The sequence below is a fragment of the Eumetopias jubatus genome, unplaced genomic scaffold (genome assembly GCF_037043125.1).
Source record: "Eumetopias jubatus isolate StellerSeaLion01/CBP00866 unplaced genomic scaffold, mEumJub1_p1.0 scaffold_4, whole genome shotgun sequence".
Taxonomy (NCBI): domain Eukaryota; kingdom Metazoa; phylum Chordata; class Mammalia; order Carnivora; family Otariidae; genus Eumetopias; species Eumetopias jubatus.
Window position 1 is genome coordinate 157,108,596 of NW_028274810.1, and position 24,323 is coordinate 157,132,918.

A 24,323-nucleotide genomic window follows, 5' to 3' on the forward strand; every position below is an offset into this window, starting at 1 on the left:
CAGAAGTGCTGTGAAGGATACTGCTGGGTGCTGAGAGAGGGGAACAGAGGAACTTAATTTAGTCTGAGAGTGGTGTTCATGCTGAGAGCTGAGGGATGAAGGCAAGTTAACTAGAGGACAGAGGGAGGAATGAGAAGGAGCAGCATGGAAGAAGGTGCTGAGGGAGGAGGGTACACGGTGTTCTTGTGGAGCTGAGAAAGGAGCTGTGTAGCTGGAGCAAACGAACCAGGACCATCCAAGGGATCATGAAGTTTCTTCCCTATTAAAAATGTCCGTTACGAACTATTTTTCCAAGTTTGCATTTTTTTATACCTTGGGATTTTTGTTGTTGTTGTTTGACTAGAACGTGCAATTGAAAAGCTTAAAAGATATTTACCTCATTTTTATGTGTGTGGTCTAATGATCTCTGTACAGTTGGCCCTTGATTTGCATATCTCAGAATTTCAACCCATGTTTAGTTAAATAACACGTCTTCCCACAGCACAAATCAAATTTCAGTTGCCACGTAGTAACTGTAATTTCATAAAGTCCAAACTTGGCTGCTAGTTTTTCAGTCCACAAAGCACTGTGCAAATAACAGGCGCATCATGATCAGTGCCCGGTCACGTCACTTCATTCAAAGTCTCTCCAGTTGCCCTGCATCTGTTATACTGCGCAAACCGGACGGTAACTCCGTAGTTGTATTGTCTCCTTGTTGCCAGTGATAAACCTTGACAAAAATGGGTAATCAAAAGAGGAAACTGGCCAACAAAGATGAAAGTGCAGCAAAGAAGAGAAGAGGGATAACACTGGAAGTGAAAAAATTAAGTGGGATGGAACTGTGCAAGAAAGAGCTGACCGAGGACTGTTGACACTCTTCTACTGGAGAGACTCTAGATACCGAACCAGAGGAACTTAGGAAAAGCAACAGATTGACATAAATGAGGAAAACAGTTGTGAAGGGATAAAGAGGGATAACGATGCCCCAGAAGAAGTGACACTGGCAAAAGAACCACAGAGATAGTTCACAATGCTGATAAACTGTTGGAGCTGGTCCAGCCTTCGAAAGGAGTAGGGCACCTCACCGAGGCACAAGAAGGATGCTAGCTCCGTAGAGTAAGTTGTACAGAAGGCAAGCCCTGCTCAAATTACCTTTGGACAGATCTTTTTACAAAGAACTAAAACACATGAATTCTCAATATTTTTACTGTCTTTAAATTATAGTGTACTTAAAACAATTTTACTGCATTTCTCTATTATTTATAACCAACAGTAAGAGAATTTTTAATGTGTTTACAAACATTTTTAGAGGTGATGGAAGATTGTTTTTTCCACTTATTATTAACATCACTTTGTATGGTTTCCTTTATGATCCAACACTACTATGCAAAGCAAGAACCGTCTGTAATTTTTACTGAATCTAACCAATCTAACCAACTAACACTGCAATGTGTCATACTGAAAACAGATATTTTAGAAGGTTGGACTCATTTTCCGAGTTTACAAAACTTTCAGTCTTGAAGAATTTTAAGTCATCAACAGACATGGAAAACAATATTGGTTCATTAAATTTTGGGGATGTTATTCAAATATTCCATAACCGAACTTTTGGCTTAAGAACCTCTGAAGTCCTAAAAGTCCAAGATGTACTATGCTTCAGTAAGCACAATGAACATAAGAAAATCTGTCTACATTATATTTTTTGGGAGTTAGTAAAGAACTTTCTTTATTTTAAACATCAATCAAGAATACCGAATGAAATATACAAAGCAATTAAAAGAATTTAAATCAAAGGAAAATAAGAATGAAAAATTTACATACCGATTGTAGAAATCTTCTCTGTAGTAATCATAGTCAAAGACATAACCACTAAGGAGGGAAACAAAAAATTAGTTGATGTTTGTTCAACCACACTAATTTTGGTATTAAGTTATGAGGTTAAAACAAGTAATTTATGTTACTTTTTAGATTTTTTTCAATGTAATTATGTATCCAGAGAGTTTTACAAAGTAATGTCAATTGAATAGAGTGCCATGTCAAACTATCATATGTCTGACAATGGGAAGACTGATAATGGTTTGTATGGTTCGGAATGGAAGATGAGAGGAGGTAGCAAAGTAAAATTTTTTAATACTTGTAATTACATATGAATGAAGGCCATTTTTTTTCCAGACAGGGTATAATATAGTTATCCTTTCTTCCTAAGGTCTGTACAGTGAGACTACACAATGAACAAAAGTTATGGAAAAGAAAGGTTTAATGACCCATTTGCTATTAAGAATGCTAAAGAGAAATATGGTTTCTTTAGAAATTCAGCGTTCTTTTTCATTCTAAAAACTTATAATTTAATACACAGAGAAAAAAAGGCACCTTGGCTGAATCTTAGCAACAATAATTTAATATTTTAGGGTACTTAAATAGCAATTAATAAGCACATTTCAGTGAAAAGATTAAGCTTCTTAAAGGAATATATAATAAAACTGCTCCCATCTACTTATATAATTGTTGGAATTTACAAAGCCCTTTATATGAATTATTTCCTTTAATTTTAGTACACAAAGCAACTCTGTTGGATACTGTAACTAGAAGAAACTAAGGTGCAAAGGACCTAAGTGACTTGCTCAAATTTTTATTACTAGTAAGTGACAGAGCTGAAACTGGAGAAGAAAAATCTTCTGAATCCATGTCTGGGGCATTTTCCATGGCACTGTGCAACCCTCGCCAGCCAGCAAGAAATTTACTCATGATGAAAGACGTATCTACACTACAGGGGAATAATTATTTTTAATGTCTATTCACTAATTTTTTATCAGTATGAAACATATGTAACAAAATTTACCATTCTAAACATTTTAAATATACAACTCAGTGGCATTAAGTATATTCACAATGTTGTTTAAAGATTGCCAATATCCATTTCCAGCATTTTTCATTATCCCACACAGAAATTCCATACCCATTAAACAATAACTCCCCATCCCCCACTGCCCCCAGTCCTTGGTACTCTCCATCCTACCTTCTGACTTTGCCTCTTCTAGATACCTCATATAACTGGAATCGTATAATATTTGTCCTTCTTAGCCTGGCTTATTTCAGTCAGCATAACATTTTCAAGGTTTATCCATACTGTACCACACGTGAGAAATTCATTTCTTTTTATGACTGAAAAATATAATGTTGTATATAGGTACATATTGCTTTTTGTTTATTCCTCTATTGATAGACATTTGAGTTGTTTGCACCTCTTAGCCTCTGTGAACAGTGGTAGTCTGAACATCGGTGTGCAAGTATTTGTTAGAGTCCCTGCTTTCATCTCTTTGGGGTATCTACCTAGAAGTGGAATTGATGGATCATAAAGTACTTTTACGTTTGACTTTTTGAGGAACCACCATATGACAGGCAAGTAATTTTATATTCCCCAATTGATCAATTTAACAGGCCTTAAGTTTGTAACTATTCTTATGTCAGGAGAATTGAAAGAACATACTATTTAATCTTAACAACAACCAATAAGATGTATTGTTCCAATTTTATAGGACGCTGAGGCCTAAAGATATTAAATATCTTACACAATGTAGGTTAAGTACAGTGTAGTCATTCATGTGCTCATTTATCAGAATTTGTTTGGTTTTTTTTAAAGATTTTATTTATTTATTTGACAGAGAGAGACTGCGAGAGAGGGAACACAAGCAAGGCGAATGGGAGAGGGAGAAGCAGACTCCCTGCTGAGCAGGGAGCCCGATGCGGGGCTCGATCCCAGGAATCTGGGATCATGACTTGAGCCGAAGGCAGACGCTTAACGACTGAGCCACCCAGGTGCCCCCAGAATTTGATTAAGGACATGTGTGTCAGGAACTGTATTTGCCACTTAGGTTTAGAAGCAAAATAGATATCTCACTTTGATTAAGCGCCAATTAGCAAACACAGATGACCTAATCAAATTGATCCATTTCCCTGCTATTGCCACTAGCTCACCCCACATATTACAAATTTCCCAGCATTTTGTTTCAGTAGAGTTGAGTTCAATCTCTGTCCTCTATTTAGATAGTCTTGAATACGGTCTTTTCCTTACCTATTTAATCTGTATGTTGCATTTTTTTTCTTTGATAGTGGTAGAGACAGATTAAAAAGCTAATAAGAAAAACATTTTAAACAGGAAATACTTAGAAGTAAATGAATGGGACAGAGAGACTGAAGGGAAGAACTTTTAAAAGAGATTAATCAGAGCTGGCCTCTCTGAGGAGGCGACATACAACTGGAGGCTTGAAGGATGAGAAAGTTTAATAATCTTAATGCTTTAGCACATATAACTTTATTTTTCCTCAGATGTTTAAGAGAGCATTTCAAAGGTTTATGAGCATGATGATGAGACTATCTAATTAAAGATGTATAAATTCATCTTGATTTTATATATGTCCTCTCTTTCTTTTTAAACTCCCCGAGTGCCAAATATGACACATGGACCAATTAATAAATATGTTATTAATGTGGCTAATAATGATGATTCCATGTATTTCATACCTTTTGGAAATACTTCAATAATTTAATAGCCTTCTGGAAATTTAAAAATGCATGAGAAAAGAGAAATCATTTTTGTTTTTCTTAGTAGCTGCTTAAATTATCTTGTCCAATCTGCTTATTTTTTGTTCAATCCTGACTGCTATGACATATTTGCAAGAACAAGTTGTAGCTGAGCATGCTGAACTATTTGATCTCCAAGTCCCACTGTCTGCCATCAGGAACTCAATTTTACCTGTCACAGTTCAAAATGAAATGAAATGCACAAACAAGCCTGTCTTGGTGATCACGACAAGCCTGTTTTTGTCTTAATGGTTTGGGCTTTTAGCAGAAATACCACAGCTGTAGTTGGCTCAGGTCATAAGCTATAAAATCACGCTGGATTTCCAAGGAAGAAAAAGAGATTCAAAGAAATGAAAAGAGATAACCGCAGGGCAAGTATGATTTGTGACAAGTATGCTTTCCCAGTGTTCCTGCTGCCAGCTTTATTTTTTCTTTCCCCCTTCCCCAGATTTTGTCTCTCTTAAAAATCCCTTCTTTCTCTTTCTGTGTGAGACTCTATTTGCAATTACCTGTCAAAAAATGGCATTTCCAGAAGCCATATTCAGGTTTTTAAGGCGTTTTATGTATTCTAGGATTTTTTTGGAAGGAAAAACTTGTCTTTCAAGTTAAAAAAAAAAAAGATAGCCTTCCCTTTCCTCATAAACTGTTCTGTTCATGGGCTAATTTACTTTTTCTTTTTTTGAGGGGGGGCTTTTAAGGGAGGAAGCTTTGCAACTTTCATTGTAGCAGCTTTGTATGACAGTCTGGTTCTTAGGCTACTGAAACAAAATGGTCATAAGTCAGATGTTTTAGGCATTTTCCAAGAAGAAACTAAGTCCAGGAAATGTCAAGGCTTCTGTTGTTTGGAGGCATGCTCCATGGCAGGGGGCAGATACTCAACTTTTTAGAAAAGTGAAACAACAGTTTTAAATATTTCACACAAATAGTTTATATTTTTTATTTTTAAATCTGGTACACTTTCACTCTACTTTTTTTTTAAAGATTTTATTTAATTATTTGACAGAGAGAGACACAGCAAGAGAGGGAACACAAGTAGGGGGAGTGGGAGAGGGAGAAGCAGGCTTCCTACTGAGCAGGGAGCCCAATGCGGGGCTCCATCCCAGGACCTTGGGATCATGACCTGAGCCGAAGGCAGACGCTTAACGACTGAGCCACCCAGGCGCCCCTCAGTCTACTTTTCAATGTACCTTTATTCTAACTGCTCAGTTTCCCTCAAAATTTAATGGGAAATGGGAATTAGTAAAGTAATTGTTTAGAGTTGCAGACTCATAGTCTTTATTTTATTACTGAAGATTAAGTGACACCAAGTAACTTCCCTGGAATTTAATTTAAGCTTTTTCATTTACAGAAGGAGAAATCACAACTCATTAGGTTTTGCAATATGTGAGATCAAATTTATCTAATCCCTTTGAATTCATAAAACCAGCTTCATATGAATAGACTAATACACACAAGTATTTCTTTTTATTTTCCATCACAGAACTTCATTAAAATATAATCTGAAGAAAATGAATAAACTTCCCAGCACAAGGAGGGAGCATTTTAATGGTTTCATTACAGACATCCTGCCAATATTAACTCCTACTGAAGCCTTCTCAGTGACTATATCTGGCTTCCCAAATTAAACTTGATAATCAATTACTGAGTATTTTAACTCAGGCACAATACTGGGAGTTGTGGATAATAATATCAGCAGAACATAGCTTCTAACCTCAAGGAATGTCAATCTAAGTACAAGGGATGAGATAAATATACATATGACTATAATTTAAGCAGAATTTGAAAAATGCCAAAACAGATATAAAAACTGCTACGAGAGCTTATAGGCAGAAGAATTAGGATGTGGTTGGTGGGACAAAGTCTCAAACGAGGCTTTGTGAAAGAGATGGCATTTGAATTGGTCTTTGTAAAGGTTAGGAATTTGACAAGTGAATGTTCAAAAGGAGACCCCTCCAGAAGACCAAGAATTGGTGGTAGAAAATGTGGAATAAATTTGTAGAACAGTGTTTTATGAAGATTAGTCTCTGTCAATAGCATAACTTTTCTTCAGAGTACCTGTGGAAGTCATGATTGCAGAAGTCATAAGGTAGGGTAATGGAATGAATTTCTAGAGCATACTTCTCCAAGGCTATTAGTAGAAGTATCCTCAGAGGTACCTATAGGATCCTATTTCTAACTTGTCATAAAATCTGGTGTAGGTTTCCAAATGTCAGAGTATATATAGTTGAACAGATTTATAAACTTTGTCAAGATAATGTGTGGACAAAAATATGTCTATTTTCTTTTAGGGAATACATATACAACTTTAATTTTACTTTGGAGTGTGTGTGTATGTGTGTATAGTGGATAGACATACACACATACATTAGAAATTCAAAAAGAGTGAAAAAAGCTACTTAGTCTAAGTTGCATTGACAAAATAGTTTACTACCAAGGACTTCAGAATTGAAGGAGGAGGTGGGTGGGAACCTAAAGAATTATGAAACATTTGTAGAGTTCCTGGCTAATTGTGGATCAGGACCTGGGAGCTCAGGAAGAGGCAGCGACTAAGACATTCAAAAGGGTAAAACGATCCACCCAGCTCAGTTACTAGTTCTGGTCTTTTACCTGCTGTGAATCAAGCTTACTGTTTCACACACTTAAAGGATAATTACTTTAATTAAGGTAGGTGTAGATAGTGAATTCTGGGAACAAGAGAGAAAAAGGAGGGGGAAAATTATTTTCCTGTCTTCTGGCTGAGTTAACACAGGGATTGTGACTTTGGAAGTATCTTCCTGAATGGGGTATGCTTGTTACCCTTCTCTATGCTGTGTTCTGTTAGGAAAGATGTTTAAACATGGGATTCCACAACTGTGTTTAGTTTTCACTTCTGTCTTTTGCTCTGGAATAAATGAAAAAAATGATTCTCTTCAATTCATGATTACTTGATAAAGCTACAATGAAAACGAAAATTTATTTTTTGCAAACCACATGACCTATCTGGTAAGAGAACTATAAATGTGAAAGCAGAAGAACCAAGAATCTAGCTATTTTGAAGGTCTGGCCTACACATAAAGAGTCTTGTCTGGATCAGTGAAATGGACTCCAAACTGGTATTCCAGGTCCCAAGTATATCCACATCTCCTATCCATGATACATGCTGCTAGTGACTTGAAAGCATTCTTTTTACAAAAGACAACAACAAACTCTTCAATTACTCTCCATGGCCTACAAGGTGATGTTCAGACTCTTCAACTTTGGGTGCTTTCTGAAATGGGGCTCCTTCTTCAAATATTCTTTAATAATTCGTTCAACTACTCTCTCATCCATTCAGCATTTCCCTGCACCTACTCTGGCAGAGAAACGCTCCTTGCTGTCACAGGGAGACTTTCTTGGATCTCTACACAGTCTTCTGTATTAGCCCAAATGGTTGCTCAACAGTTTTCCATTATAGGGTTTTGCTCAAGCCCTCCATCTATCAACATGTTGTAACTTCTTTCAGTTGAATATTACCCATTCTTAAAGACTAACTCAAGCCCCACATCTTCCCCAATTATAAAGCCTGTGGGGTTAGACTAAATTCCATGTATTCTGTTATTCTTTTTGCATTTACATTTAATTCTTGCTTGTCAGCTTTCTGCTTTTCCTGTCACTTAGCTAATCTATATAGATTTATTTCTGTTAACCTTTCCCTTCACAAACCAATCTCTCTATTCCATTCATCATTCTTATCTTCCTTCTTTGAACTTAATTTGTCTTAATTTCCTGACACCAGAATTTCCAGAGTAAAATATTCCCTGAGGACTCATGTCAAAATCCTGTAGAGTATTATCCGTCTCTTTGTTTTAACTGAATTCGGCCAGAAATATGCAGATTTCATTCTTACAGCTTCTTATGCATACTTCTATTTGAACATATTATATAACAATTGACCATCCAGGAGTCTATTTCAGTAGATTTTGAGTTTTGAAAAGGCAGAGTGTTTACAGTCACCCATTTGAAAAAAAATTTTTTTAAAGATTTGATTTATTTATTCAACAGAGAGAGTGAGAGAGTACAAGCAGGGGGAGCAGTAGAGGGAGAGGAAGAAGCAGGCTCCTGCTGAGCAGGGAGCCCAATGTGGAGTTCAATCCCAGGACCCTGAGATCATGACCTGAGCCAAAGGCAGACGCTTAACCATCTGAGCCACCCAGGCGCCCCCATTTGAAATTTTTTGAATTGAATGTTACATGTCTGTGGCAATTTCTGCAATAATATTTATTGTTACTACTTTTTGTAGGAAAACAAATATCTGTATTAGAGTTTTCAAATGCCTGAATATTAATATTAGAATGTTTAGACCATTATGGGGGTGTCTGGGTGGCACAGTTAGGCATCTGACTTTTGGTTTTGGCTCAGGTCGTGATCTCAGGATGGTGAGCTCGAGCCCCACTTTGGGCTCTGTGCTCAGTGTGGAGTCTGCTTAAGACTCTCTCCCTCTGCCCCTCCCCCTGAGTGCTCTCTCTCTCTCTCAAATAAATAAATAAATCTTTTTAAAAAAAGAATGTTTAGACCATTATGATTGCTATGTTGGGTTAGCCCTTTCTGCCAATAAATTGATATTGATATTTATTGTCTCTCAGTTCTAAATCCATTTCCCCACCCCCCACCCCCCTACCCCACTGGAGGAAAACCACAAGGCAAAGAAGAGGAAGCAGCTTCTTTTTCCAGTTTCTCATATACATTTCTTCTTGCTCATCTGGCACTGGCTGTCAGCAGGATATGGGAGAGCCAGTGATGCTCACTGGTACCCCAGCAGGAGATGTCTACCCATTATCTGTAGTCCACCAACACCCCAACAAACTCCTCTGCCATCCAGTAGGCTGCAGTTACACCCTCTCCTACGGGAGTATGAATCTCAGCCTCAGAGACAGAGACTCTTCATTTATTCCTTCCTTGGATACTGTCCCTCAGCCACAGAGATAGTAGTTGTTCCTACATTTTCTATTTTGATATTCTTTCGTAGTCTTTTTTTTTATCCTTTTAAAGTAGTTAGCCATGTATTTTACTAGTTAATAATTCCTCATATTAAATTTTCTCTGTTAAAATGACTGGTGTGGTTTCTATCTTCTGTCTCCTGATTGAGCATTGCCTGATACAATCCTGTTTAGGCATTCTTTGACCAAATGTGACATACAGTCAAAGGGTACAGGTTGTTCTTTTATAGATAAACCCTTTTCTTAGTTTGTATAGTTGATAGTTTTATTATTATAATTTTTATCTTATTGGATTACAATAATCTTTCTAAAGTTTTCCTTCAAGACTAAATATATCAACTGCACATATTCTTCATGGTTGAGTCTAGCTTTAAAAAATGTTTGAGAGTGATGTCAAAAGGGATAATAACAATAGTAACAACAACAATAATTCTAATAATTAATATTTATTGAATGGTTAGCATTTATTACTGTTCTAACTGCTTTGCATATGTCAGATCATTTAATTGTCTTAAAAGTCCTATGAGTTAGTGTTAATATTAGCCCTACTGTATAAATGAGAGGACCAAAGCAATAATATGATTAATTAGAGTCCAGAGTATAAATCATATTGTCTATGGCTTACCAGATATTGGTGTAAGAAATATTGGGTATTTTGCCAATTACTACCACTATCAGAAGTAGAAGCCAAGAATGTACTACCAGTACCATAAGGCTAGTGAAATCTTAGTGGGCATTAACTAAAGTGAAGGGTTTTTAAAAAGAAGATAATAATTCCATTGGACTCTCACTTTTGAGACATCCCTGGAAACAGTTTAGTGTATTTCAGTAAAGTTTCACAAGGATATTAACCAACTGGAATGCATACAAATGAAAGAAATTAGGGTGGCAAGAAATCTCAAAAATGATTCTGTATGAAAAAGTTTGAATTAAATAAGGTTGTTTGGTCTAGAGAAGAAAGCCTTTGGGAAAGGAGGCAGGTAACTGTTTAAATATTTGAAAGGTTGTCTAGTGGAAGAGGCATTAAATTTATTTACTGTGGTTCCAGAAGGCAAAACAAGTCTTAAAGAGTAGTAATTACAAGGAACAATGTTACTGCTAAATACAACAAAGAAATAGAATAATGAGTTCCAAATATCTTGAGTGTCTAGTAGTTTTGGAAAGAAAATAGAATCAGAAAAATACCATAACAAAACACTGTATGATCTAGTATAACAGTGTAACAGATACATGAGCTTCAAGAAGAGCCTGAAAATCATTTGTTAGGGATTTTGTAGAGAAGAGAACTGATGCATTACATAGTTCTGGGATATCTTCCAAGTTGAAATTTCATGATTTTATTAAATCAAATTACTTCATTAAAATGTAACATTTAATTCTTCGCCTACAGCTTTTGGGAACATGGTGACCTGAATCTGGCTCCTTTTCTGTTGAGCACCAGTTCTGGTCTCTTTGAGTCTCCTCAATCAAATTGATGCAGAATTAAAGAAGAAATCAAAATTAGACTTTCATATTATCTAGAAAGAAATAAAAAGAATGCTTCTTCCAAAACCTATGGGACATAGTAGGAACTTAACTCAGAAAAAGGTATGGCTTAAATGTGTTCATTGTTGAAGACTGAAGATGAAAAAAGAAAGGAATTCAGTCTTAATCTTACTAGAAAAAAGAGCAACATAATAGGCCAAAATAGACTAGGGAGAGAAAACTAATGTCAGGTTCAAGTCTGAAAAATCTATCAGCATACTCTGGCACAAAAACAAATGAAAGGAGAAAAACTATGATTGTCATCAGTAGATGCTAAAGAGGTATTTGATAAAATCAAGAGGTAATCCTTATAATATATTCTAAATAAAATAGTAAAAAGAGAACTACTTAAATAGATAAGTGCCAAGACCAAGAAGGAATACTGAATGATTCTTCCACTCCTTATTGACTTAGTTTGCACTCTGTCAATTACTACCTTCATGTGTACCTTCATGTATAAACATGGCTAATTGTTGTAGTCTGTATTTTATTCTCACTGAATTGCCAATTCTTATCCCCAAGTGACACAGTTGTAGAAGAGATCGTCTCCTTCAAAATTTTGTTTATAATATTCTCACCTCTAGATAAACTCTAGAAATATTGTGAAATTTTTCCCACCAGTACCATTTTTCCCGTAGTCTTTTTCAACAAATCATTTTGTCCCCTTCAAGAACTTTTCAGTTAAAGAACATGACTAAATAGTTGTTAAACATATTTTTATAAATTAAGTTGATCTTTATGCTGTTGGAGTCCAGAAACAAAAATCAAAACAAAAGGTTAGCAGCTATATTTATAAAATTCTGTCTGGGTTTGGTATGTGGTAAAACATATTTTCTCTTGATGTCTTTCTGTTACTTTCACAAATGAGAGATTATGTAGCTGAACACAGGATTCTTGTTACGATCTTTTCCCTCAAAAATATCTCTGTTGGGGTGCCTGGGTGGCTCATATGGTTAAGCGTCTGCCTTCAGCTCAGGTCATGATCCCGGGGTCCTGGGATCGAGCCCCACATTGGGCTCCTGGCTCGGCGGGGAGTCTGCTTCTCCCTCTCCCTCTGCCTCTCTCCCTGCTCATGCTCTCTCTCTCTCTCTGTATCTCTGTGTCTCAAATGAATAAATAAAAAAATCTTTAAAAAAATATCTCTGTTATTGTCTTCCCAGTAGTACATATCAGAGAGAAAACTGAGTCCAACTTTAGTTTTCCTCTTAAAGTTAGCTTTTCTTTTCTTTTTTGGCATGGATGCCAATAGCTTTCTTTACATTTCAAATTGTAAAAATCTCATTTAAAGAAATCAATGAATTATATTCTATCTTTCATTGTTGACTCTTCTATGTTCTGTAAAATTGTTCTCTGTGGCAATACCTATTATTTACAGATTAAACTCTATGAACTTTCATCCATTTCTTTTTCCTTGTTCTTATTTTGCCACTTTCCTCTATTTTACTCAGGGGATGTTTATCAAGTTTTTTCCTAAAATCACTTACTGGGTTTTTTTCCCCAGTGTAGTATCAAATGTGCCATTTACTTCTTCATTCGAGGCATTATATTGAATCTGGGGTTTAGTTAAAGAATCAACTGCTGTTTTCTAGATTAGTCTCTTTTTATTACAACCTACATATGTTTCTTAGAAGCACTTTCCTTCTGAACATTATTGAACTAAGTTAACAGATATTTTCTTTAATATTCTTCAGTTTCTAGAATTAAATTTTTTGCTGTTTTTTAAATTGAGATAAAATGGGCATATAACATTGTATCAGTTTTAGGCATACAGAACAATGGTTTGATGTTTTGTGAAATGATTACCAGAATAAGTTTAGTTAACATCTATCACCACACATAATTACAAAACTGTTTTTCTTTGTGATGAGAACTTTTAAAATCTACTCTCTTAGCAACTTTCAAATATACATTACAGTATGATTAACTATAATCACTATGCTGTACATTACATTCCTGGGATTTACTTATCTTATACCTGGAAGTATGTACCTCTCAGCTATGTATTCATTTTGAACAGAATTAAATCTTACTCAGAGGAATGAGTTCTCTGTGAACCCTCACAATATTGCTGGGCTTATGTAGTGAGGAATTTTTCACAAGATTCCAAGTTTTTTTCTCATTAGTTCTTTTCTGTTTTAGGTCAATATTCAGTGTTTACGTTATTATGACTATGTAAACTTTACTTACAGTTGAGCAATACACTACGATTACATTTCCTTCTTGTACAAATTTTTGTTTACTTGGCTTTTATAATGGCTTCATTTTTTTCATTCTTAATGGAGATCTCCAGTGTCCTGCTATAACCCAGATGGGTCTTCTCTGGGTCTGCTACAAAGTGACCATCCTGGTACTTCTCTTCACCAGTGACTTGGGGACTTTTTTCTTTCTTGTGATAGACCCTTTTATTATTTATTTATTTATTTATTTATTTATTTATTTATTTATTTATTGGTTTATTCAATGATTTTGGTGAAACAAGCATCAGTAGATTTCTTAGAAAGGATTTGTTAATCCTTAGATTTCTGAAAATACGGTTGATTCTTATTATTTGTGGATTCTGTATTTGTGAATTTGCTAAGATTACCTGCAACCCCCAAATCAATACTTGCAGCGCTTTCCTGGTCACTCACAGACATGCACAGAGTGGCAAAAAAATTGAGTTGCTGAGGCAGCTCATTCCCAACTGAGACTGAGGTGACTTGGTTCAGATCTGACACTGCAAATAAGTATACTTTTCATGGCCTACTTAGTGCTGCATTTTTTTTTTTTTGCAATCTTGTGTTTTTCATTGGTGATTTTTCTGTTTGCAGTGGCCCCTAAACAGAGTGCTGAGGTGCAGCTAAGTGTTCCCAAGCACAAAAGGCTGTGAAGTGCCTTAGGGAGAAAATACATGTGTTACATGAGCTTCCTTAGGCAAGGATTATAGTGCTGTTGGTCATGAATTCAATGTTAATGCATCAACAATATATATGAAATAAACTGTCTTTACACAGAAACACCCACTAAGCAGGGGTATGTATTAATTGGTTAACAAAAATATTGTGACGAGACGCTCACGGGAACCTAATCCTATATTTCCCCTAGGACCAGTGGTTCAGTATTTGTTAATGCAGTGGCTGCAGTGACTTGATAGAGTAGAACTACCCCCAAAATACGAATGGAGTGGATCTTTTCCTATCTTCATGCTTGACTGATAATGTGTTTGGTAGCACTGACTGTCTGGTTGGATATCACTTTCTCTCAGAATTTGGAGGGCATTATTGCATTGTCTGCAAGTTCCTAATGTTGAGAAATGTGATGTCATTCTGATTCTGAGTCTTTGTACAGGGCTTTTATTCCTCTACTTGAAGGTTGAAGTTCTTTTTTTTTTTTTTTTAAGGACTTTATTTATTTGAGAAAGAGGGAGTGAGCGCATGAGCAGGGGGAGGGGCAGAGGGAGAGGGAAAAACAGGTTTCCCCGCTGAGCAGGGAGCCCAATACAGGGCTCCATCCCAGGACCCTGGGATCATGACCTGAGCCCAAGGCAGATGCTTAACTGACTGAGCCACCCAGGTGCCCGGTTTCAGGTCTTGTTATCTGTAGTAATTAATCTGCCTAAGTGTGGATCATCTTTCATTCATTGTGCTGAGAATCCTCCTGTGGCAAACTTATATGTTTCAGTTTTAGGACACTTTCTTTCATTACTTATTTGATAATATCCTCTGTTTTCTGTTTGTGAAACAACTATTACTAGATATTGATCTCTGGGAGTAGGCCTCAAATTATTTTTAAATCCTTTCTTTACTATTTTCCATCTCTGTCTTTGTGACCTTTTAAGTTTGAATTCTAAACTTTCATTGAATTTTTCATTTCTGTTTTTCTTTTAATTTCTAAGAATTTTTTTTCTTTTCCATATGTTCCTTTTTAATAATACACTTTTTATATAGATATATTTTCCTATCACTAGGGATATTAATTATAGGTTTTTAAGAGGGTTTTTAGGGTTTTTTGCTTGCTTGTTTAGTTCAGTTTTATACTCCTTATATTTCCTCTACTGTGGAGTTCTGGTTTTCTCTGTATTTTTTTTCTTTCATGTTAGAGTATTTTCTCAAATATCTGGTGATCCTTTGCTGGTAGGTCATAATTCAGAACACGGCACTAAAAACCTGACTGGAAGTAGTGTGTGTGTGTTGCATGCACACATTTGCAGGGCTTGTTGACCAGAGGGTCTCACTGGGGTGTGATGGGGCAGGGTCTTAAGGGTTTACTGGGATTGTAAAATGTCAGTATCTCCAGATCTTCTGGGATGGTCAGTTTTCTGAGATGATAAACTCCTAAGTCTTAGCTGAAGAGAAATCTCATTCCGGTCTAATGTTGAAAAATAGTGGCATTGTACGGTTGTCCTAATTTTTTCATAGGCCATTAAGATAGTGGCAGGATTTTTTTTCCCCCAACTGTGAAGAGTTGGGCTGGAGTGTTAGGAATTAATGTGATTTCTCTCACTCAGCAAACATTTCACATATATTAACTTTCCTCCTCAGGGTGGAATCTCTTGCAAAGCAAAGGGAGTAGCTGAAGACCAGACACGAGGACATAAGCTCCTTCTTGAAGGCATGCCTTTTTTTTTCTTTTTTTATGAAGAAACAGGAAGAGAAACGGAAAAAGGAGGAGAAGTGGGGAGGCAGAGATGGGGGAAGGAAGTAGGAGAAGTAGGAGATTGGGAGGAGGGAGAGGAGAGAAAAGAGGAAGCAGGAGAGGGGAAGAGGGTGGGGGGAGCGGAAGAAACCTTGAACACGAGGTTTTTCAGTCTCCTGTGATGCAGTTACTGGTTAATTTGCCAGTTATGTCATTCAGTGTCACTTCTAAGATAACTTTGGTGCAGCCAAATGGTACTGCTAGTTATCTCCACGTAGAAACTAAACCTGCCCGACTGTGTCCCACCATGACTTTTCATTTATAACCTGTCTTTCAAGAATTATCAAATAATGCCTCATATCACAAAACTTTGCTTATTTTTATTTTATCTTCTTTAGCAGATTAGAGTTGCCAAGCCATGTCTTGTATTAGATACCAGCTTCTTTGTTTTTATCCTCTTCATGAGATGATAAGGTCCTTAAAGGCAAAGACAGTCTTGTCCACAACCTCTCAATTACTGTAGTGAAGGACCAGCTTTTTATTTGAAAAATTTCTCATTCATCACAGGCTGATAATTTCATAAAATACCAAATCATACACTTAGATGTCAAAGGGGTATAAAAATGCAATCAAAGTTTCTAAATGCTCTTACTTCCTTTTTGTATTTTGGTAGTCACCCTGGTAAAAAACAGTTCACGGACTGGCACTGTTTTGGTGAATCCGCTATGAGAAACACTGCTCTCATCTACCTTTGCACCTTCCTTTGTACCTAGCAATATGATTTGAGAAGAGTTTTTACTGAATAAATTAATTCTCATCCAAATATAATCAAATTGATATTCAGAAATAAAGATAAAGATCCTGGATCTTGATTAGAATGAAATGGCATCATAATATACGCTTCTTGTTTTTAACCCTTGGTTTGTGCTTTGAAGGTTTAAATGTTAAGCAATTAGCAATGTCCTCAAAAATAATGTGAATTGCAGATTTTTTTCAATATATTCAACATTTAAGTCTAAATAATTTGGTGCCAGCCTTCATCTGCCATTGTCAAAAGTAAAGTTTTACTTTACTAAGTTCTCCAACAATAATAATTTGGTGTTGTGATCTTTGTAATATGGAAGGAAAGCTCAATATTCAATCACAGTAAGAGCAAATTATTTCTGTCTAGTAGGCTGGTTTTCAAACAGCAGTGACATTGTTATCATATGATATTTTGCACACACACTTAGAGTGCCCTTCAAATAATGAATTGATGCACTTAATGAAATTAGACAGCTGTTCATTGTACAAAGGGCAGTGATGCTATCAAATTTTTTCTCATGAGCTTCAAGCTAACAACTGGTAACTGAAGAAAATTAGGAATGAATGCTTTGATTTATTGGGAAGCCCCCTAATCTTTGACTTGGTAGTCTGATGTGAGAATCTGGAGGAGTCAGCATGCCATGGACCTACTGAAATTAATGTTGATAACCAAAGGCCCATGAATAAGGAACACATTTTAAAAATAACCTCTTTAGAGAGTCTCACTTTTTAAAAGGCTTTCAAGATTTTTAGTATCCAATTGGGCTATAACATACCCTTCACTGAAATACCACTTGCATGATATGATAATTTAACAAGATCTGGGAGAAATGTCTCATCTAGTGTTTCATCCTTTTTATGCTTTTCATTGAAGCTAAGAGGAAGTTATAGTCAGGGGTTGTCTACTATTGGGTTAAACCAGAGGCACTGTTATGTTATTTTGAAGTTGAACATGGCCTGCAGGTTCTAATGGTAAATTTTGAATGTGATCTAATTAAAATTTCACCAAAGAAATAATGTTTCTAAAACCACGAAACATTTGAGGGTTGGTTTTTCATTTTAGTATCTACTTTAGTTGGTATGCCAAAATATAGCTCCTCAATGCATTTTTTCCCCCCTGATAAGCTCCTAAAGTGTAAGCGATGCCTGGCTTTTGCTAATATTTGGTAGCTATTGATTATACTGTGAAAACTGATTTGTTCTGCAGAGTTAAGTAGGGAATCTTTTGAATCAAAAGTATTCTGTACTTTGAAAAATGTCATTAAAAGAGTTGAAAAGGTCACATTTTGAGATTGATGAAAAAAGATCAGTCATTCTTGTCTGGATGAACAGAATTTAATTGGGACATGAAGCTTTAAAACTTCTGCCAGCACTTTCATAATGCAAATCTGGGATTCACACTGCCTCTGGAAGCAATACATAACTTTTTATGTACATGATTATTTTTCCTGAATAATTCAAGTTATTATGTGGATGTTCATTATGATTCAGATGAATATGAAACTCAGAAGACAGAATGAAGTGTCAGTGTGAATGAAACTGACAGCTCTTTAAGCAAAAGCCAGAGGTGGTACTCCATTTCCAAATGACTGCCAATATGCTGTGTGTTTTTATGGAGCTTACCTCACATCTCTGTCTTAGTTTTCCAGTATTAAAGTAATTATAAGACTATCTATTTTCTATATATGAGAACCAGTATAGATTCATTGAGCAATAGAAAATAAAGGCTAATCAAAACTTTGAATCCTTTAAGAAGGGCTAATACTGCCAAGAAATTATTTAGATAAGCAACCATAATTCCATTGGAAAGCCCATTTTAGGGATATTTAAAAATAGAAAAAATAAGTTCTTTTTTTTTTTAAAGATTTATTTATTTTTTGAGAGAGAGAAAGAGAGCAAGGGCAGGAGGCGTAGGGGGAGAGGAGAGAGAGTCTCAAGCACACTCCGTGCTGAGTGCGGAGCCCTACACAGGGCCTGATCTCACGACCCTGAGATCACGACCTGAGCTGAAACCAAGAGTCTGATGCTTAACTGACTAAGCCACCCAGGCACCCTGGAAAAAGAGTTTATTATCTCCAAGTAAAGTTAATTAGTTTTCTTTCCTTGGAGATGGGTTGATTTTAACTGAGAGAAAATCAAGCACTTTCTTTATTCTGAACATTTATTTCTAGTGAGTGTTGTCAGAACAGATTTTAAAAGTATATGAAACTGAGATCTTGTTTCCAACTGAATCAACACTCTCTTCATGTAGTAGTTCTACATATGATATCTAAATAATCTGAGCCACCATTTCTATTTTATTCATATATACATCCAATACACATATCTTTTACTGATCAGACTATATGCTCATCGTTTCCGATGTAGCTTGACACTTTAAAAACTCAACGTTCCTCAAAAACAGTGCTGGTGGTATTAAGGAAACAGTGGTATCTGTGTAAGTTAATATACCTTTCAGAGCTTTGTTTTAAATTTGATTCCATAACATCATATAAAATTAGTTCTTCTCATGAATGAGACTTTATGTATGGCAAGTTTAGTTATCGATTTTCTTATGTATGGGTATTTGATGTCTACAAATTAGTTTGGCTAATTTAAATTTGTATAGTATGAAGTGATCATAAATCCTTTGTGGATTTTAAAGGACTTCTCATTAGACTTGCCTTTTTAGAATAATTAAGTGGTGAGGATTGCTATAACTAAGAGTTTAGAGGATATGGTAAGATTATTTAGCCAATATTATTTAAGTCATAATTTTAACAGCATTTTTATCTTAAATAGACATATAACCTGTATGACATCAGGTTTGTTACTGGGTTGAATGGATTTAATGGTTGAATCTCTCTCTCCTTATATATATATATATATGTATATATATATATATATATGTGTGTGTATATATATATATATATATCAAATGATTGATTGACTTTTAAATACCTTAATTTATAATGATCAAAGATCTCATCCAAATGTGGGGGGGGGAGGTTGCCTAGGATATATAATAATACCAATTCTCAAAGTAAAACTGATATGAACTGTGACATTTGGCTTAATGTGACACTTTGTTATACGAATGAATTAGACCGTAGTGAAAGTGCTGATAACACTCTTTTGAAATATCAGCTATAAAGTCCTGCACCACTGCTTTCTTTATAAGCAGAACTTAAATAAATCTATTTAATGATCCTATGTATTTTCTTCCCTCTAAGTAACACTATACTCCTGCCTGCTATAATCTGCAATTACTTTCTTTTCCCTGAGGAGAACATTTCACTGAAGAAATAAAAGTCATTTTAGTCACCATGAGTCTCTTTTCTTCCTAAGACATTTTCAAAAGGTAAGGACTGAGGAAAACTGTTTTTGATGACTCTACTCTATTTTATTATTGGAGAGTAATGAATTCTTGCTCCTTAAAAATGCGTTCTGGAACCTATGCATTCAATACACCACTGTCTATCTATCTATCTATCTATATATATATATATGATTGATGACCCAATTTATCGGTGATATTGTATATGCCATCCCAGTGCAGTTTAAATGATTTTGACAACTACAGGAGAGTGGCATTGACAGGTGCAGAAATAAATAATGGGTTTAAGCTTTCAAATGTTTTTACAGCATTTCTCTGAGTGGCAGGTTGATAAATTAAAATTACAGTTGTAGCATCAGGCCTGAGAGCACAACTGCTTTAGATTACAAAAATAGAGCTGTGGAAACTTTGTGTACTCTCCAGAGAAGCAGCCTGGAGGGCCTTGGGAAAAAATGAAACAAGTGCAGTTGCTAAAGGAATCGTTAATTTTGTGGTAGCACTGTCTCAGTCTAAACAAATAAAAAGAATAGATTTTTAGAAGAGGAAAATTGGCTTTATCCCCTTAGCCCTTTTTCCCCCAGAGACTTACAGAAAATTGAAGCCACACCATCAGGAGATAGGCATTGAGTTGGCCATGAGTGGCTTCAGGATGTCAGATGGGCGTATTTAAGAGCTCAGGGACAGTTTCCTGTTAACCTTCCCTTAGTTTTCATGCTACACCTGGATTTCTTGTCATACTCTCACCATGTTCCCACAAAGTTCAGCTGAGCAACCCCTGAGAAGACATCACTCCATCCCTCACTGATTCTAATATTCTCAAAAGAATGTTATTTTCATCAGGCATTTCCTTCCCATTGTTTTTTTTCTTTACAGATCTTAGTAAATTAAAATTGTATATATTTAAGGTGCACAACATGACTTTTTGATATACATACACACTGTAAAATGATTGCCTTAATGAAAGCTAATTAACATATCCATCCCCTCACATAGTTACCTTTTTCTTAATGAGAACACTTAAGATCTCCTTTTTAAAACAAATTTCAAGTATACATTCTAGTATTATTAACTACAGTCATCATGTTCTGATTCCCAGAACTTACTCATTCTGCATAACCGAAACTTTGCCTCCCTAATTCACCCACTCCCTGGCAACAACCATTCTATTCCCTGTTTCTGAGTTCGGCTAGTTTAGCTTCCACACGTAAGTAAGATCAGGCAGTATTTGTCTTTCTATGTCTGGCCTCTGACTTATTTCACTTGGCATAATGTCCTCCAGGTTCATCCATGCTGTTACAAATGACAGGATTTCCTTCTTTTTAAAGGCTGAACAAAATTCTATTATAAGGCACTAAATAATATTTCATATATATAACATTTTCTCTATCCATTCCTCTGTTAATGGACATTTAGGTTGTCTTGGCTATGGTAAATAATGAGACTATGAACATGGGGACACAGGTATCTTTTCCAGTTAGTGTTTTCATTTCCTCTGGATAAATACTCAGAAGTGGAATTGCTGAATTATATGGTAGTTCTATTTTTATTTTTTGAAGGAGCTGCCACACTGTTTTCTGTAGTAGCTGCACCAATTTACATTCTCCCCAACAGTGCACAAGGGTCCCCTTTTCTCCACATCCTCACCAGCATTTATTAGCTTTGATCTTTTTGGTAATAGCCGTTGTAACAGGTGTGAGGCGATTTCATTCTGCTCAAGTCAGGGGTCTTTACAAGTCCTGCATGAACTATTGCAGCAGCTTTCTAAATGGCTCTACTACGACCTCACTTTGGATAACATCACTCTTCAGTTAAAAACAAAATAGACAAGCAAACATACAACATTCAATGACTCCACTGTATCCACAGAATGAAAAGGAAGCTCATCTTCTTCCCTCTCTCAATCTTGTTGAATTCTTAACCTCACCTTAAGGATTAACTCAGGTCCTACCTTTTGTCTAGAAAAATTTCCTGACCATCGGGCCATTTTCTTCAACTTCTCAGTTCTTAAATTAAGCTAAACTCTTAATTCCTAAATGATTTTACAGCAGTCCTATAATTCTATTTTATGTTTTGATGCTCAACTGAAACCATCCCTAAATTGGTATTGCTTTCCCTTTTTCACGCTCCTATTATTAAAGTTTTTAATATTGTGTGTGATATTTCTATAAATCTAAGTACCTTCTGGAATTGTCTTCCTGTCTTAATGCTATTTTACTTTTTCTTGTCTATCTTCCTCAAAGATCTCCCGAGTAAGGCAGGCCTTCATTCCTGTGCTGATTTCACTCTCTTTTGAACTCCATTCCCAGAATTCAACTGCATTACCAGGAATTGGGTATTAAGATATTTGGGATTCAATTAGTTGACATTTTTGTCATTTGGTGGAACTTACTCCTTTAGGAAAAAACTATTAATATAACTTAATTGTTGCATAGGATATTGATAGTAATTGGTATTTATTTCCTGTTTACTAGGTGTCGAAAACTGTTCTAAGCACCTTGCGATATTATCTCATTCAAAACAGCCTTAAGAATAAGTTATTACTTCAGGTGAGGAGATGAGGCTCAGAAGAGTTAAACAAATTGCCCAAGGCACCTAGCTAGGAAGTAACAGAATGGAATTCAAACCAAGGAAATCGAATTACAGAATTTAAGCTCTTAGGGGCTCCTGGGTGGCTCAGTTGGTTAAGTGTCTGACTTCAGCTCAGGTCATGATCCCAGGGTCCTGGGATCAAGCCCCGCATCGGGCTCCCTGCTCAGCTGGGAGCCTGCTTCTCCCTCTGCCCCTCCCGCCCCTGCTTGTGCTCTCTCTTTCTCTCTCTCAAATAAATAAATGAAATCTTAAAAAAAAGAACTTAAGCTCTCAAAATAGGTAGTTAACAGTATAACAATGTATAGCATCTACTGGTAAATATAAGGACTCATACAAAACCTGGATGAAAGTAAAATAGTATAAATATTGGACCTAATAAGAGTGTCAAGATTTAAAAACGTCTTCATAATAACAGCAGAAGTATATTGAAGATCCAAATTCAGTTCCAAGACTGGAAATAAAAGGGGAAAATATCCCCCAAACAAAATTATTTTAAAAAATATAGCTACTAGCAATTATTGTGAGGATCAATTTTAGATGTAAGGCGAGCTTTGTTGTCCTGGCAGTTTTCATTCACTCCCTTTTGTTTGGGCTTAGTAGAATAGGTCCACTACATCTCAGGGGATCCAGGAGATGCAGGAGATGCATAGGTCCCTTGACTGGGCCATGATTAGCTTACTCACTGAGCCTCAGTAGAGATAAATATAGTAATTTTGCTATTTCTATCCTTGATGTGTTTTGAATCTTTCAGACAAGCTTAAGAAATAATAATTCTGAGCTTTATCAATATCATTTTAAAATTATTCTGAGTTATTTATTTATTTATGAAGATTTATTTATTTGAGAGAGAGAGAGAGCAGGGGGAGGGGCAGAGGGTAAAGCAGAGAGAGAATCTCAAGCAAACTCCCTGCTGAGCATGTAGCCCAACTCAGGGTTCCATCCCCCGCGACTGACCCTGAAATCATGATCTGAGCTGAAATCGAGAGAGTCAGATGCTTAATCAACTAAGCTACCCAGGCACCCCTGAGTTATTTAAATTATCCTAATGCAGTGAAAAAAGTCTGAACATTTTTTTTTACCAGTGCAATAAATAGTCCTCATAATAAAGTTACTCATGCAAAAATTCATCAGCTGAAATATTGGTATGAACCAAAATTTCAATTCCAAAATACAACTAATTCATATTAAAAGTCTTCTTTTAAAAGGTCAACTTCATGCTGAAGTGGCTCAGTTCCTGCAAAGTGTCAACAGTCACTTGTACTTGAAGAGAACTCATGTATTGTCTTGACATGCCCTTTTACAATGTGAATCTTAAACGTCAAATGAACAGGAGCTTCCTTTCCCCTCATCTGTATTTTTCATTAAAAAGCTGTAAAAGCTTTTTCAAGGCAAGACTGGTTTTAAACTAAGATTTAGATCTTATAATCTTAATTGAGATGATCACTTGGTTCTTGTTCACTTTCCTAAATGCAAACTCAATACCTGTTTTCTCCCAGCTTATTTCCAAAATCAGAACCTATCTGATGCCACATAAAAGGAAACATTTGTCAGAAGAGTTTTCTTAATTGCTATAAAATGGAACATTTGGAGGGTGAGTAGAATATCACAGGCTTAGTATTCTTGTAACACTCAAGCCTAAGCTCCACACTAAAAAACACGTTTGCTTAACTGATTTGTTTTACTGTTGGGTGAGCGAGATGGGAAAGAATTTTAATTTTTAAATCTATTATTTAAATTTATTTTATGTATAATACAAATATTTTTGTATCATACATTTATAATAAATGTAAAATATGTAATGTATATACTGTATACACATAATATTTATAATATAAAATATTTTAATCAACATTTAATAAAATAAAAAAATAAAAATTATTTATTAAATATTTAAATTATATTATTTAATCATTTAAAATTTAATAAATTTCCAGCCTTATGTCTGGGACAACATCAGAATG

The 24,323-nt window shown here is 35.6% G+C and overlaps 1 protein-coding gene across 1 annotated transcript in view; it reads right to left on the minus strand.

The window, feature by feature from the left end:
* The window catches only part of RALYL (RALY RNA binding protein like), a 325,277-nt gene that overhangs the window by 42,609 nt on the left and 258,345 nt on the right, over nucleotides 1-24,323 (minus strand). Inside the window, 1 exon segment of the mRNA XM_028113154.2 lies at nucleotides 1,801-1,848. Within this exon segment, the coding sequence (XP_027968955.2) occupies nucleotides 1,801-1,848 (48 nt within the window).